The sequence below is a fragment of the Anopheles funestus genome, chromosome X, assembly GCF_943734845.2.
Source record: "Anopheles funestus chromosome X, idAnoFuneDA-416_04, whole genome shotgun sequence".
In the NCBI taxonomy this organism is placed as follows: Eukaryota; Metazoa; Arthropoda; class Insecta; order Diptera; family Culicidae; genus Anopheles; species Anopheles funestus.
In genome coordinates this window covers 22,071,609-22,089,763 of record NC_064597.1, presented here as the reverse complement: position 1 = coordinate 22,089,763, position 18,155 = coordinate 22,071,609, and the positions used below count along the sequence as shown (strand labels likewise).

Sequence of the window (18,155 nt, the reverse complement as noted above, 5' to 3'; positions counted from 1 at the left end):
CTTTGCGCAAATCGGTAAATGTGACGCGGGTAGGAACGGAAATGCGAAGTAAGCAATTGTACGCGCGAGCATATTACAAACCTCTAGACTGACTGCAACTTCTACTTCTCTAAGTTCGGTAAGTCTGCAAACCACCTCTTCTAACGTTCTAAGCCCTGTTCTAACTAGACGTTTGATGAACTGCAGTTTATTCTCATAAGAATAAGATTAAATTGTTTGAAGAGAACCGAACATACTAACATCTGCATGGACGTGCAAAAGATTATGTACATTACTCGTTTAATGGCCTCTACTACAAACAAAACTAAAATCGGCGCATATTTTTGTAGTAATTGTCCAGCGTATTCCCAGTAAATTTAAAAATATTGGTTGGAAAGCAAAGTTTGTACAACAAAAACAAGTTTAAAGTGTAATCGGAGTCATGAATTCTACCTCGAAGCAAAGGAATGAAAATGCGATTTAAAAATGAACGAAATTCGGTCCCCTTCCAAAATTTTACATACTGCAACGACCTAACTCCTCGATGTATTTCTGAAGGAAGCTGAATTTTTATTAAGACCCTATTCCTTTCCTCCTGTTCTGATTTTGTTAATGCCGTAATTTTTTTTAATGATCCTGTGTATCCCTTTAAAAGTTTCTTCATAACTCCGAGATGATGTAAATGTAGTTCATCTGCTACTAAAACCTGGTTGATGATATCTATTTCTATCTATTTATCACGGTGTCAGCCGTTTCTGATGACCTATTATATATTTCCCCTGTCGAAATTCCGCGTCTGTTCGATGTGCTGCAACACCTTCATAAACAGTTGTCCGTGCAACGAGATCGTATCTTCCTACTATTTGACACTTTGTACAACCACAAGCAGCGTTGTAAGAGGCAACTCCTAAAAAACGGGAAAAATGGTGTGTGAATCGTATTATATAAATCAGCACTTTAGCGGTTGTACATTTAATCTTTGTTATAATACAATATATATATATATATATGTATATATATATATATATATATATATATATATATATATATATCATTTTCATCCTCTTCATGTAGTCCGAAATATCGCTATCCTCATCGTCATCCACAATTAGCACTTCCTGCTCCTCTGCTATTATATATATATTAATTTACCTTTTATAAAGGATCGTGCCGGGGAATGCTATGAACGCTCTAAAACAGACATCGAAGGATTTCGTGTTAATAATTATTCCATCTTCCACTATCTGATTCAATTCCGTCACAAGTGGGCGTAGATAATGTTCCACATTATCCGGTTTAGATAAACCACAAAAAACTCCAACCACCAATATCGGAGCTTCGGGGACGTTATGAAGCTGCATCAAAATAGGCCATAGCTGTGTTGGCCCGCTGTTATATAACGGCAAACCATCTGTGAACAGATTTATTGATATAACGTCGACAGCAGGGGTCATATTTCTAAAATTAAAATCAACAAAAACGTTATTGACACAAAATCTAATACACCTGATGCAACGAAATCAAACTTACGGATTCCCAACGCCTATCGGAGTCTTCAAAAAAGTCCTGGAATCTATAGGTAGATGTATATCCGTAGTTTCACAAACTAAAACGAGAAGATCATTTAAAGCAGAATGAGTTATCTTATGTAATAATGCCCAAACTCTCAATCGCTTGGAAAACAAATGAAGAGCTTGGTTGTTTTCATCTTCAACAACAAGGTCCGGATCATTTTCATCCTCTTCATGTAGTCCGAAATATCGCTATCCTCATCGTCATCCACAATTAGCACTTCCTGCTCCTCTGCTATTGGCAAATCTCCGATGGATGATAGATCTTCCAAGGACGATGAATCTTGGATCGATTGTTCCGCCACAGGATGAATATGTTCCGGATCTACAAATATATAAAACAGGTGTCATACAACTAGGAATAAACAATCATAAATTCAATTTGATTAGTCGATTAGGCGATTGTCCACTGGTACTTTCGTTTTTAGTTTGCTTTAGGATAATAGTTTGTAGTATTCATAAAGGGTGTAAGTTTCACGGCACTCGCGATTTGATGCGTCAGTCCGTTGCGCCTAGCGCTTAGACTGCTCCGTAGTAATCCTTCGAAGGAACAAATTAGTTACGGTTGGAAGAAAAAAAACGGACACGAAACTTGTGAGCAACCGCTGCTCACGTAGCTCCGCACGGAAGACAGCATCGTAACATCGACAAAGACGCATTTTGGATTGTCGTTTTTTCACTACTTGGACGCACTTCCGTTAGCACACATACGATTTGTTGACAGTTTTTATTTAACCACTTCTTCTTTGTTGCTTCTTCCGAACCTACCTCAGCTTTGACAAGCGTTTCCTTTGGCTTGCCAAATTCACCATTCACCACTGGTGAATTTGCGTGAAAAATAACTCACCATTGTTATCAGTGCACTCAAAGTGGGTATAGATATCAGGTGGGCTTATCCCTAACGATTTGACAGCTGCGCTGTAGAAAAATGAATTAAAATTTGACGTTTATGGGTTTGATTTTTTGTCAATGTATGTGAGTGAATCCTTTGGAATGTACTATGTGTGTGAGTGAAAATATACGTATCACAATCGAACCCACAAACTTCTAATTGGTTTTCAATATGTCTACCGCGTCAAACCTATGAGCCCACCTAGTCTCTTTACCCACTTTGAGTGCACTGACCGTTTCTGTCAGTGGTGAGTTTACGTGACAGACTACCGAGGAAAGGTTGGACCAGTATGTATTAGGAACCATGAGCCCTTTTCCAAAGTAGCCGCCTAGTGAGGAGATAGCCCTATCGAAATTACTAGTTCGTGTAGAATATCCCTCAGAAGTTCATCGTAAACCTAGGGCTTTATATTACCTAAAATTTTGCAAGGGATCCGAACTCGCTTCATTTTTACATTATTTCACGATGGAAACTTGTCGGGATGAAATTAAAAAAACCAACTTTCAACTAGTGGCAAACCAAACACGGTTTTTTTAATCTACAGGATTAACCTAAGAAAAATGGAAAAAATCAAGTCTCTAAATAATCTAGTTTCTGAGAACGAGTCTGTGAAAGTCAAGGATTTGTGAAATTAAAAAAAAAATCATGTTTTTATAAACATTGTAAAATTATAAATCTTGGCATTTTGACATCTGACATAATTAATATGAACAACTCTGTATATGTCAGATTAAAACAATATAGATGTGTGATCGTCAACCGACGAAGCGGACGAAACTTTGTGCTTGGTGCTTTGTGCTTATGAAAGAAACTAATTTACATTTTTTTTAATTTTAAATCAATTGTAATATAAAAATATTTTGTTTCTTTCAAATACTTATCGGACTTCTTATTAACACTTCACTTTCACTTTACTTTGCGTGTAAAGTTTCCTTTTTAATGTTGGAGTCATCGAGGCCTTAACTTGGGTAGGGGGACAACTGTCAACTTGCAATCGATTACTGGTGACTGACCGCGTTCTAACATTTTTGGTTTATTTTATACTGTAAGTTGTGGCTGTTTACATAATTTTTACATAAGTGCTTATGTATCGGATGTTCTGGGTTTCTATTCGTTTGCAATCGTTACCGATTCATTTTATGATTGCAGCTGACTAAACATTGATAATGAAATTTGGGTTGTTTACGCGTAGTTTCCAGAGTTCTGTTTTACCTCCTTTCTATCTTTATTTATATTAAATCGTTCGCTAAATTTTTTGGTTATACTGATTTTATGGTTTTTGTCCTTCTGAACATATGTATGCATTCTGATTACCCTATGATTCGTGTTCTTAGGCTTTTGCCTGATTCCTAATTAGGTACAATTAGTTTCTGCATATTGTTATCTGTACGGATGTGCATATTTAGTTTTCTTAATCAGAAAATATTTATCATTTCCTTTTGCTTCGCCTTTTCTTTTTTAAGGTATAATTCTTGATATTTTCCCAACTTGTACTCTATTTATAGAAGCGTTCTGTACTTTGTGTTACACGCAGATACGTGTGTTCCTGGTGAGGTTACCTGTGCTTTTCGCAGCCGGATGGCAGTCAACAGGTGCACAAATCACTTGTTTTGAACAATCCATACTTTAGGGTAACACATAAGGTTAGATGTTATGGCCGCAGTAGGGGTTTAAAATATTTGAATATCTATATCAGGTATGATTCCAATAGAATAATCTGTATCTATAACGGGTAATGAAAGGTAAACCGGCATATTAACAAGGCGTTATCATTTGTGAAAACTGATTTCTGATTTACTTGTATCAGTGTTAAGTCTTATCCGCCATTCATTTCCTTCGGATGAGGATTATATAATTTGGCTTAATTTACTACCTCAAAGTGTACGTTTTAACGGCCAATTGAAGTAGAATTTGTCAAAGAAACAAAAGAAAAAGTGTTAGTTATTTTAGAGTGTTAGATTAGCACAACATAGATTTTGTGCTAGTTCTGAAAATTTGAACTTTGGAATTTCTCCGTTACATTGCTGAATGCGGTTTTTATAGTGTTTATTACATATTTCGTATAGACATGATTTCAAGAAATGGAACGATACAAAATTTTACAAACCGTTATATTTACATCGTAAACAACTGGTTTTGAAAAGAATTTGGGAAAAATTTGGATTAAAAGTGGATGAACCTATACCAACGGGCTGTACTAGGATGAACCAAGCAGTACAACCGGAAATGTATGTAGAAGGATATTTTTGGACACGGCAAAATTGAGCCGTGTTTGAAAGATTGAAGTAGAGCTTGTTGTAAGCGTTTGAAATATTTTAATTGTTATCAATTGTGCTCAGGGGCTTGGTACATACAAATTGGTACAAAATGCCTTCTAATGTTCACAAAGTTCTAGCCCATGTCGATGAAATTGTCTTGCTTGCACCAGCACCAATTGAGACGTTGGGAGAAGAAGCAGCCGAAAGCCGTCTCAAATTTTGCAAAAAGACAAACGACAGCATGCTAGAAAATGTTTAAGAATTCTCAACCTAAAGCACATTACTATGAACGCTGTCTATTCATCTGATACATTAATCAGTTCAATTTCGCTACTTAGAAGGTTGAAAACCAAGAACGAGTCTGACTTTCCAGATGTTGTTAAAACGATTTTGGTTATTAAATAAATTCTCAAACAAATTTGGCAAGCACTAGTATGACCACACGGTCCCATGATCAGCAACATCAGGAACTAAGTTCTTATTCCGATGGACAGGACAGTGCAGGACTTGGAGAAGAAGGCTGTATTACATACACTAAATATTAGTTTTGCAAATGTTGTTGAAGGTTTAAAGAGGTTTTGGAAGTTTTACAAACATCAGTACCTTTGGCAATAGTTACTCTTCATCCAATCACACGACTTAACTATAATACCAGTGAATATCTTTAGATATTGTTGTTTGGTGTGGGTTTAGACATGTGTGTAAGACAGATGAAAAATTACATAAAATTGTCGTACCGAAAAACCCAAAATAGTAGTAAAAATAACTTTGTACCTCTCAAAATGTATAAAAAGGTAAACCATTGCTATTCTATAAAGTATTAAATACAAAAAACCGAAACTAGAACCCCTTACAATTAAAAATTTTAACACCAATTACCCGAAAACACCAATTTATTGAGCGCCATCTGGTGATTTTGGTCTAAACTAAACCAAAAATGCATTATTTTTGTCTCTAACAATGATAACAATCCACAAAAACGTCATATATCCCCCAGAATAATTTTATCGCGAAATTTGGGGATAAATAGTTTCCAGGGGAAACTACGTGTACCAACATTCCATCACCGAAGAATGACAAATCCACCACATGGCGACAGTAACGTGAGCCTCGAGGAATTTCAGTGGTATATGGGAAACCGGCGGCAACTAGAGCAATTAGGTTACCAGTACCTTCAGTGGGCGTCCGAAGGCGCCAAATACATGGTGTTAACACACCTCAATGGACACAATCAGAAGGTCTACTTATACCGCATCGAAAAACTGGCGGAGATAAGAAAAACAACTAGGTGTGAGACAGTAGTAAGACAGTGGGTGGAATCGTATAAGAAAACACGATTCGATATCTTTAGAATCAGAATTGTCGATCGAAATCGACTCGATATTGGTATCATATACGGATTTACGATTTCGATCGAGACGACACGCGCGGTCGACTTGTCAAGCAGTTTTGTAGCTGGCAAATCTACGGTTGTTTACATTTGTGCTTGCTGCTAGCAGCTGCGCTACTATCCGGAATAAGTGTATTTACAACGATGATTGCTTGAATTTTACTGTTTTTTTTATGTTAACGGGGAGGGAACCTTGGCTTGCGGCTACAAACCAATCCCTCCGAGATGGGTTATGTGGGATTCATCGTGACGCTGGGCCCGTGGACCCCAACTAAACCACTCCTCGACCTGATCCTAACCCTGCCGATGCGCTTGATGTGCGTAGTACTCCATGCAGGAACGTTTGTGCGATGCACCCATCCTGTTGACGCGCTGCTGCTTTCCAATGTTGCTACTGCGTCTTCCTTGCTAGTTGTCTCAGCTGCTGCTGCTGCTGCTTCGTGCCTTCCTTCCGCTGCTGCTGCTTAATTCCGCCCGTCCGTAGCCGCTACTTCCGGTGGGGTCTAGCTCCTGCTGCTGCTCTGGTTACTCGTTGCTGCTGCTGCTGCTGCTTCCGTTGTCGTCATCCTTTGGTGCGGTCCCGTTTGTTCCGTGTTCCGCCGTCGTTGTTGTCGTCTCCGTCTGGCCGTAGGTGGACTTTCCTCATTCCATCTCACTTGGAGGTTTCTGAAGATGGTCCTTGCGGCGGTCCGGACTGCTTCCCATGTGTTGCTGTTGGCACACATTTCCGCTGCAAGATTTTCTATCGTCAAGCGGGTGTGGCTCTGCTGCTGCATCTCGTGTTGGGTTCGAGCAAACCGTGGACAGTGGAACATTACGTGGTCGACATCTTCCACTTGGTGTTCACACACCGGGCAGTTTGGCGAGCCGTCGAGGATGCCTTTTTCGACGAAGTAGCTCCGGAGAAACCCATGCCCTGTAAAGAGTTGAGAGAGATAGAAATCAATTTCTCCGTGCTTGCGATTTACCCAGGACATAATGTCCGGGATAATTCTCGTCGTCTTCATCCCCGGCGATCTCGGCTGCCCCGCTCCGGCTGTCCATTGTTGTTGCCAGCGTCCCATGGTCTCTTCCCTTTGCCGCTTTCGTATGTCTGGTCCTGGACTTCCCCTCGCTACCTTTTCGTCGTGGCAGCGGATGTCCTCCTCTAGGAGAAGGACTAACGGGATAGTGCTTGCGACCACGCAAGCGGCATCGTAGGAGACCGTTTGGAAGGCACTGGCCACTCGAAGAACTCCTGTGCGGTGCGCCCTCTGAACCGTGGTCCGGTGAACGTCCTTCTGAAGAAGCGTCCGTCCCCACGATGGTGCCGCGTAACGGACAATGCTATTCCCAACGTTAACCAAGGGTCTCCTTCTGCTGCTTTTTGGGCCACACTTATTCGGCATCAGAGCGGTCAAGACATTCGTGATACGTGATGCCTTGCTGCAAACCTTCTCCAGATGCCGACCGTGGTGCTGTTTGCGGCAGAGCTCGACCCCCAGGTACTTGAGCGATTCCGTGGATACGATCGTGTGTCCCCCCGCACGTAGTTGACCTACCTGCGGGTTGTGATGAGTGCAGAAGATCATGTAGCCGGTCTTTTGATGGGCCAGCTTCAATCCCACTCCATCCATCCAACGCTCGATCATCTCCAGGTTCCTCGTAGCAAGGTTGCTGATTTCCTGCGGGTCCCTCCCGATAAGGGTGAACGCCACATCATCAGCAAACCCTGTAATGTCCGCACGCTTTCCGAACAGCTCCAAACGAAGAAGGTTATCGTACATAACATTCCACAGTGTTGGTCCTAGAACCGAACCCTGCGGGACGCCTGCCGATACTGATAACGAGACCGTTCCTTCATCCGTTTCGTAGTGGAGGGTGCGATTCGTGAAGTAGTTCCGCAGCAACGGCTGGAGGTACGGTGGCGTGTTCCTTCGCAGCAGAGCTGCTCGAATTTTACTGTTTAGTGGTAATTATAGTGACAATACTCTAGATCTAGGTAAATATCGTCGAAAATTACGGAACGACATCGTTCGATCGTGTAGGCGCAGTTCGCTCGCTGTCGATGTACGAAGAAGTGATGGCAGAAAGAACAGTAATGCAAAATAAACGCAGCGGTTAATATGTTAACTACAACTCTGCATGTACCGTCACACTTATTACGATTAGATGAATTAATTACACGTTGTTTAGTTAAGCAACGATGTAGACTATTTTTTATTCTAAATGCGGATATTTTTATATTTATATTTTTCCTGATTTCCTGACCGTTGTTAATTAATATAAATTGGTATAAAACTGAACTGAAACTACAAACAAACAGATTCAAAAACAAAGCTTCTCCTAGCTTTCGACAGGTCTTCTCCTCATCGAAACGATTTCGATCGAAATGTAGTGTTCGCGATACCAATTGTTGACAAAGTTGTCGACTGCTCGATGTTTTACTCCCTTTTTGTCTACAGTTCGAAACTGACATTTCGATTTCGATTTCGATCGACTCATCAAGGCTTACGCGATGCCGCGGTGAATTTTGTTCATCCGAAATAAACATTTGTTCACGAGTTTTCGATTTCGATCGTAATCGAAAGCTTATACGATTCCACCCAGTGTTACATGGTTTAATCGACCTGCCGTGTGAGGAAGTATTCGAGATACTCAAATCTGAAAACTTGTTTCCAACGAGCGTGAAAAAACTCAACATAAAGAATAAGAGGTACGACGACCATGCGGTGTATTTATTACACTTTCGTGCAGCCACAATCAACCTACATTTTTTGAAGCAAATCAGAGGACTAGCCCATTGCGTAGTATCATGGAGCTACTGTCTAGTATAAACATACAACGCTATTGGATACATTTGTCGCATTTTTGATCAAAGCAAATAAAGTGATAATAATGGATGTTTTGGCCGCTGTGAAAAGCTAGACCGAGCTGAAAAAGATAACGGAAGACGAGCAGCGTTTGGTTCGGTTGTTGCAGGAAGCGGAAATTTTACCACCCGTTCAATTGTGCAACAAGTGCAATCGCCGGATGAAATTGAAAGCAACTCGGAAGGCAAATTCTTGCAAGTGGATTTGCAAGCCTACATCAAGTTGCACGGGGTGGGAATGTGCTGTCCGTACGGACAGCATTTTTAAAAATTCCCGTTTATCTCTGTCTAAGTTGATAGAGATAACGTATGAATGGTCGCGGGATACGAAGCGATCCAGCGCTGCAGCCGAGTGTGGGGCAGGCAAGAGTGCCATTGGGAAGTGGTTCTCTATTCTGCGGGAAGTATCATTTTGAACCGGGCGCATTTTGAATGTAGCCAGGGGCAAATTGGTGGGGATGGATTAACCGTCGAAATTGACGAATCCGTCCTCACCAAAAGGAAATAAAATCGCGGTCGCGTCTCAGCCAACAACCAAGTCTGGGTGGTTGGCGGCATCTGTCACGAAACGCGAGCAATTTTTTTGGAGCTGGTTGAGCAACGTGATGCTGCAACATTACACCGCATCATCAACCAGCATGTGGCTCCGGGTACAACGATCGTGAGCGATGGTTGGCGTGCATATAATGGAATTGATCAGCACGGTTTTATTCACGAAACCATAAACCATTTTGTGGACCCAAGCGATCCTTTTGTGCACACACAAAATATTGAAAATTTGTGGCGCTGGGTTAAGCCCTTTATTCGATCAAAGGCACAAAGCGAGGAGTGCTGATTAAATACATACGCGAGTACGAAATGAAACGCCAGAACCAGAACAGGTTCCTGAGTGTGTAGCAGGCCATCAAAGCAGTTCAAGATTTTGCGTAAAGGTTCGATAACCAATATCTATAAGCGATCATGTTATAGTAACTTATCTTACCATACGTTGTTCAAGCCGAATTAGGATATATGTAAATGATTTTCACAAATTAATGAGAGTGTGTAATGAAAATTGTGTAACTTATTTATTTTTCCTTTTTATTCTGCAGGTAATATGCACGCCATCAAGATCGGTCTGGATCAAGCATAAGTTTTCCTAAATATTTCATTTTTACTTCCAAATGCATTATTAACACCGACGAACCGACGTGGCACTTGCGTCACAAAAGTGTCCAACATGAAGAAACTGTCATTTTCAAATGAAGCGATAGCTTCTGTCAAAGAAGGCTCTGTTGACATCTGGTTAGATGACAACAACGGTTAAAATACAAAATGGGTAGGAAGCGCGAGGCAAGTTTCTGTGCATATAATTGTGCAAAAAATGCAAGTAAATCATTTTATACCTTTCCAAATAAAAAAGAGAGATGTGAGAAGTGGATCAAATATTGCGAGTCTTTGGAATTGGAGGAAAAATATGAAAAAGGTGGTCTTCAAGCTTTGAGAAAGAAAATGTTATGTTCAGATCATTTCTTCTACGATGCGCTGGTAGATCCTCACAGAACAGATAAAGGGTAACTATAATAAATAATTCTATCAGTTAACCAGACTAAAATCAATTTTCATAGGCTCAAGGTAATTGCAATCCCGTCCGTCGATTTTGTGCTGAGAGACATGGTAAATGCGAGCACATCTGAAAAAACCATCGAAAAAGGGGATGATACTAACGATACGATTATGGCGTTGGACAGCGAATATGTAACAGGAGCCGATTCTGATTGTAGTAATACAGTAACCAATGTAGTAATACAGTAACCAACCAGGAACGCAGTGTAGTTAAAGAAATCAGTAAAAAAAATGATGGACAAACGAAACGCATGGTGGATGCTTATAGCCAAACCGAACAGAATAGAAATGAACATGAACAGCTTTTGGAAACCATTAAAATACTCAAAAACAAACTAACAAACTTAGAAAGAACGAACGAAGAGACGGGTATGTTTTATGGAGAAAAACAAGCGAAAAATTGTTACACTGAACCAAGACCTTAAGCGATTCCGAAAACGAAGAGGGCTTGGTGACTATTTACTACAACGACTAGAGCAGAATGTGGTAATGTATGACAGCCTTCGAAACTCCGAAAAATTAAATACGGCAAGGCGGTTTCGCAAACAAATGAAGAAGTTTGCAGTGTCGCTATATATGAGTGGTCCCCGTACATATCGAATGATACAAACATCAAAAGTGTCCATCAAACGATGGACCAGTGAAGTAAGCTTCGAACCCGGTTTGAATGCTTCAACCCTCAAGGCAATGAAAGAAAAATGTCGTAACTTAAGTGAAATTGAAAAAAACGTTGTAGTTGCCATAGACGGAATGAAAATTTGAGTTATTTCACAAAATCGGTCAAATTTCATGGCCTTCCGGACGATGGCTTGAAGAAACCAAACGAGCGCAATAGGTCTTCGGTATTGGCAACAGAAGCCGTAGTAGTAATGGTGCGTGGCATTTATAAACCGTTTAAACAGGTATGAACCAATATTACATTTTTTTAAAATAAATTTCCCTCACAGTTAATAGAATGACCGTTGGATAGCAAAAACTTCACTCCCTCACGTATAGTATATTGAGAAACCCCGGCCGTCTTGAAATAATTTAAATTAAGAGTATATCACCATATTAATATTCATGTATCTAAATTTTAAATGGCTTATACTGTTTTTAAGGTTTGGATATTTCATCACTTGCAACACATTAGGAAGCAGCGCGCAATTGAACGTAATTAAAAATACTATCCGAGCTATTAGGGAAACTGAACTAAATCCTCTGGTATTGACGATGGATCAATATGCAACGAACATCAAAATGGCAAAAGAAGCAGGAGTTACTATTGAAATGCCATATTTCTATGTTGATGACACGCCGATTTTTATTTGGTGGAATCCGCCACATTTAACAAAAAGCACACGCAACATGATTCAAAAGCACAATGCCTTGTTAAACAACAATTTGGCAAGTTTCGTGGACATCGAGAATCTCTACGAAATTGATTCGTTATCCAACCCGAGACTTGTGCCGAGATTGACCGAAAAGCACATAAAAGTCCCTCCATTTTAACCAATGAATGTCTCACTTGCTACAAGAAGACTCAGTCAATCAGTAGCTAGCGGGATTAGATACTACGTCGGAACAGGCAACGTGAGCTTTGCAGACTGCTACATTTGTTAAAATGCATGACAAACTATTTGATATTATTGAACACATGTTATGTAAAACAAGGATTTGCTCTGCTAAGGTATGGTACACAAGTAACAATTGACGCCTTGCTCGTGAGCAAAGGCGGTGAGAAGGGAAGAGAAACAAAGAGAGGAAGAGCAGTGGTGAGTTTAACTGCACGATTTGGTTAAGGAGTGAAAGAGATAGAACGTAGAAAGAAAGAGAAAGACTGAGAACGATGCGATGACAATTTGGAATTGTGAACATAAACAAACCGGCATCATCAAGCGATCATCAGGTTATCACCAAGTTCTGAGTGAAATACATTTTTATACTGTTTTTTTATAAATAATAGTGAGAAAATGGAAAACTTGAAACGCATGAAGAAAAGTGGAATGCAAAGTAAGATTGGCAACAGGTTAAGAGAGCAGTGCGAACGCAAATGGGAGGCTGAAAACCAACCAGGAACCAGCGGACGCCAAGAAACACCATTAAGTATGTGTTTCAATATTTCAATAAACGCCGTGACTATTTTCGTGTGATAGAGTGACTTTGTGTTTTTGTTTATTAAACCAAGGGTTTTCTTTATTTTTCTAGTATGTGTTGTGTCTATGTGCTGTCAATCCCTGAACATTGTGCTAAGTTATGTGCATGAACATTCGTGATTCTCCTGTGGTTTCATGAACATAATTTAATCTTTATTTCTAGTTTTTGATCCTAACGTTCCAGCTGAGGATTTTGTGGAAGAGATTGATGATAATGTTGGCGTGCTAGAGGGCGATGAGTTCGAGGAAGAATGGCTGGAACAGTCGCTTATAGAGAGCGACGAAGACGAAGAATACCAGCCTACTTATGCAAACGATGATGAATCGCAGCGAAATGAGGCGTTTAAATTGAAACTGCGAATGCGGGCCCTTTCGCATCGTATAAGACATACCGCTTTAAACGATTTGTTGGCAATTATTCGTGAATCTACGGACTATCATGTACCTAAAGATTCGAGAACTTTTTTGAAGACCCCCATTGATGTAGGGAAGGGACTTACTACGGCGTCAGGTGGCCAACTTTGGTACCAAGGGATACAAAAAGCTCTGCAGTATCATTTTAAGTAATATTTTGTAATATGAAGCATTTAATTGACTTTATATTGTGAAGTCAAGCATCATTATTATATTTTTATTTTATTGAATAAAAGATCTCTCCTTCCACTACATAAAAGTGGACCAACTCAGCTGTGGCCGATAATGATCCAACTTCACGATTTGCCGGAAGTGCCAATCTTGGTAATAGGGATATATTTCGGCTTGGCGAAACCGAAAACGTAGAAGAGTACTTGAGGCCACTAGCGACTGATTTGAACCACATTTTGGAAAACGGAGTTGTTATCAACAACAACAAAATTCATGTGAGCATAAGAGCTTTCATTGATGATTCTCCAGCCCGAGCATTTATTAAAGGAAAGCTATGTTAAGAAAACATAAAATGATCTTTGTGTATCTTTGATAATTTATTTGTATTTTTAGGAGTTGCCAATTACAATGCTGCTAATGGCTGCATAAAATGTAAAATTGTGGGAAGACGTGTATCTGACAGAATGACTTTTGTAGGGAAAGCAGAAGAAAGGACTGACGCGGAATTTAGAAGTGGGCAATATACTATTGCGCATCAGAAACATCCAACGCCACTTTTAAATGTCAAAGGATTCGATATGGTGAAAACTGTAACTGTAGCAGGCGATCTACACTTATTGCATATAGGAATTATGAAGAGGCTTTTGGAAGGCTATGTAGATGGTAACTTAACGCCAGTTCAGAAATGGACGGTAGAGGAACAAAAGGAAATCTCTGATATATTAGTTAGGACATCATTACGAGTAGAGATACATAGAGTAATGAGGTCCCTGAAGTATCTCAAATATTGGAAGGGGTCTGAATAACGCACTTTTTTGAATCATATTAGCATACCATTGCTAAGAGGAAGAATTCACGATAATGAATATCGACATTTTAGGCTGCTCTATGTCGGAGTAACATTACTGTCTAGTGAACATTTTAAAGGACATTGGAAATTCGCGGCAGATTTATTGGAACAGTTTGTTATTTTATTCAGGTTTCATTATGATAAATCTTATATAAATAGTAATGTTCATAATCTGTTACACATAGGAGACGATGTACAAGCATTCGGGTCCCTTGCAACCTTATCTTCCTATCCCTTTGAAGGGAAACTACAATTTATTAAAGGGTTAGTTAGAACAGGTCATAGGACGTTATCACAAGTAGTCAGTAGGTTAAGTCAGTAGGTTAAACGATATTAGGCAAGATGAAGCATACCGTTTTATCAAGCTAAAGCAACTAGCTACTTCCAATTTTTGGAATTTTCCCAACAGGAAACTGTTCAATATCGCCGTGCTCTGTGCGCCGTTGTCTACAGTTCGAAACTGACATTTCGATTTCGATTTCGATCGACTCATCAAGGCTTACGCGATGCCGCGGTGAATTTTGTTCATCCGAAATAAACATTTGTTCACGAGTTTTCGATTTCGATCGTAATCGAAAGCTTATACGATTCCACCCAGTGTTACATGGTTTAATCGACCTGCCGTGTGAGGAAGTATTCGAGATACTCAAATCTGAAAACTTGTTTCCAACGAGCGTGAAAAAACTCAACATAAAGAATAAGAGGTACGACGACCATGCGGTGTATTTATTACACTTTCGTGCAGCCACAATCAACCTACATTTTTTGAAGCAAATCAGAGGACTAGCCCATTGCGTAGTATCATGGAGCTACTGTCTAGTATAAACATACAACGCTATTGGATACATTTGTCGCATTTTTGATCAAAGCAAATAAAGTGATAATAATGGATGTTTTGGCCGCTGTGAAAAGCTAGACCGAGCTGAAAAAGATAACGGAAGACGAGCAGGCTTTGGTTCGGTTGTTGCAGGAAGCGGAAATTTTACCACCCGTTCAATTGTGCAACAAGTGCAATCGCCGGATGAAACTGAAAACAACTCGAAAGGCAAATTCGTGCAAGTGGATTTGCAAGCCCACATCGAGCTGCACGGGGTGGGAATGTACTGTCCGTACGGACAGCATTTTCAAAAATTCCCGTTTATCTCTGTCTAAGTTGATAGAGATAACGTATGAATGGTCGCGGGATACGAAGCGATCCAGCGCTGCAGCCGAGTGTGGGGCAGGCAAGAGTGCCATTGGGAAGTGGTTCTCTATTCTGCGGGCAGTAACCGCAGAACATTTTGAATGTAGCCAGGGGCAAATTGGTGGGGATGGATTAACCGTCGAAATTGACGAATCCGTCCTCACCAAAAGGAAATAAAATCGCGGTCGCGTCTCAGCCAACAACCAAGTCTGGGTGGTTGGCGGCATCTGTCACGAAACGCGAGCAATTTTTTTGGAGCTGGTTGAGCAACGTGATGCTGCAACATTACACCGCATCATCAACCAGCATGTGGCTCCGGGTACAACGATCGTGAGCGATGGTTGGCGTGCATATAATGGAATTGATCAGCACGGTTTTATTCACGAAACCATAAACCATTTTGTGGACCCAAGCGATCCTTTTGTGCACACACAAAATATTGAAAATTTGTGGCGCTGGGTTAAGCCCTTTATTCGATCAAAGGCACAAAGCGAGGAGTGCTGATTAAATACATACGCGAGTACGAAATGAAACGCCAGAACCAGAACAGGTTCCTGAGTGTGTAGCAGGCCATCAAAGCAGTTCAAGATTTTGCGTAAAGGTTCGATAACCAATATCTATAAGCGATCATGTTATAGTAACTTATCTTACCATACGTTGTTCAAGCCGAATTAGGATATATGTAAATGATTTTCACAAATTAATGAGAGTGTGTAATGAAAATTGTGTAACTTATTTATTTTTCCTTTTTATTCTGCAGGTAATATGCACGCCATCAAGATCGGTCTGGATCAAGCATAAGTTTTCCTAAATATTTCATTTTTACTTCCAAATGCATTATTAACACCGACGAACCGACGTGGCACTTGCGTCACAAAAGTGTCCAACATGAAGAAACTGTCATTTTCAAATGAAGCGATAGCTTCTGTCAAAGAAGGCTCTGTTGACATCTGGTTAGATGACAACAACGGTTAAAATACAAAATGGGTAGGAAGCGCGAGGCAAGTTTCTGTGCATATAATTGTGCAAAAAATGCAAGTAAATCATTTTATACCTTTCCAAATAAAAAAGAGAGATGTGAGAAGTGGATCAAATATTGCGAGTCTTTGGAATTGGAGGAAAAATATGAAAAAGGTGGTCTTCAAGCTTTGAGAAAGAAAATGTTATGTTCAGATCATTTCTTCTACGATGCGCTGGTAGATCCTCACAGAACAGATAAAGGGTAACTATAATAAATAATTCTATCAGTTAACCAGACTAAAATCAATTTTCATAGGCTCAAGGTAATTGCAATCCCGTCCGTCGATTTTGTGCTGAGAGACATGGTAAATGCGAGCACATCTGAAAAAACCATCGAAAAAGGGGATGATACTAACGATACGATTATGGCGTTGGACAGCGAATATGTAACAGGAGCCGATTCTGATTGTAGTAATACAGTAACCAATGTAGTAATACAGTAACCAACCAGGAACGCAGTGTAGTTAAAGAAATCAGTAAAAAAAATGATGGACAAACGAAACGCATGGTGGATGCTTATAGCCAAACCGAACAGAATAGAAATGAACATGAACAGCTTTTGGAAACCATTAAAATACTCAAAAACAAACTAACAAACTTAGAAAGAACGAACGAAGAGACGGGTATGTTTTATGGAGAAAAACAAGCGAAAAATTGTTACACTGAACCAAGACCTTAAGCGATTCCGAAAACGAAGAGGGCTTGGTGACTATTTACTACAACGACTAGAGCAGAATGTGGTAATGTATGACAGCCTTCGAAACTCCGAAAAATTAAATACGGCAAGGCGGTTTCGCAAACAAATGAAGAAGTTTGCAGTGTCGCTATATATGAGTGGTCCCCGTACATATCGAATGATACAAACATCAAAAGTGTCCATCAAACGATGGACCAGTGAAGTAAGCTTCGAACCCGGTTTGAATGCTTCAACCCTCAAGGCAATGAAAGAAAAATGTCGTAACTTAAGTGAAATTGAAAAAAACGTTGTAGTTGCCATAGACGGAATGAAAATTTGAGTTATTTCACAAAATCGGTCAAATTTCATGGCCTTCCGGACGATGGCTTGAAGAAACCAAACGAGCGCAATAGGTCTTCGGTATTGGCAACAGAAGCCGTAGTAGTAATGGTGCGTGGCATTTATAAACCGTTTAAACAGGTATGAACCAATATTACATTTTTTTAAAATAAATTTCCCTCACAGTTAATAGAATGACCGTTGGATAGCAAAAACTTCACTCCCTCACGTATAGTATATTGAGAAACCCCGGCCGTCTTGAAATAATTTAAATTAAGAGTATATCACCATATTAATATTCATGTATCTAAATTTTAAATGGCTTATACTGTTTTTAAGGTTTGGATATTTCATCACTTGCAACACATTAGGAAGCAGCGCGCAATTGAACGTAATTAAAAATACTATCCGAGCTATTAGGGAAACTGAACTAAATCCTCTGGTATTGACGATGGATCAATATGCAACGAACATCAAAATGGCAAAAGAAGCAGGAGTTACTATTGAAATGCCATATTTCTATGTTGATGACACGCCGATTTTTATTTGGTGGAATCCGCCACATTTAACAAAAAGCACACGCAACATGATTCAAAAGCACAATGCCTTGTTAAACAACAATTTGGCAAGTTTCGTGGACATCGAGAATCTCTACGAAATTGATTCGTTATCCAACCCGAGACTTGTGCCGAGATTGACCGAAAAGCACATAAAAGTCCCTCCATTTTAACCAATGAATGTCTCACTTGCTACAAGAAGACTCAGTCAATCAGTAGCTAGCGGGATTAGATACTACGTCGGAACAGGCAACGTGAGCTTTG

The 18,155-nt window shown here is 39.9% G+C and overlaps 1 protein-coding gene across 1 annotated transcript; it reads right to left on the bottom strand.

Annotated features, from left to right (window-relative positions):
* Positions 1–6,207: 6,207 nt before the first annotated feature.
* LOC125769511 (uncharacterized) lies at positions 6,208–11,644 on the bottom strand. Its single transcript, XM_049438248.1, has 2 exons — positions 7,632–11,644; positions 6,208–7,006 (listed from the first exon to the last, which is right to left on the bottom strand). The coding sequence occupies exons 1-2, from the start codon at positions 7,854–7,856 to the stop codon at positions 6,905–6,907; spliced, it is 327 nt and encodes a 108-aa protein (XP_049294205.1). The 5' UTR covers positions 7,857–11,644; the 3' UTR covers positions 6,208–6,904.
* Between the last annotated feature and the right edge of the window lie 6,511 nt (positions 11,645–18,155).

Excerpts from the sequence above, each read along its gene's own strand:
- LOC125769511 (XM_049438248.1), bottom strand. The coding sequence starts at position 7,856 with ATGTACGATAACCTTCTTCGTTTGGAGCTGTTCGGAAAGCGTGCGGAC. Across the intron at positions 7,007-7,631 it reads GCACTCATCACAACCCGCAG|GGCATGGGTTTCTCCGGAGC; the intron begins GTAGGTCAACTA and ends AACTCTTTACAG.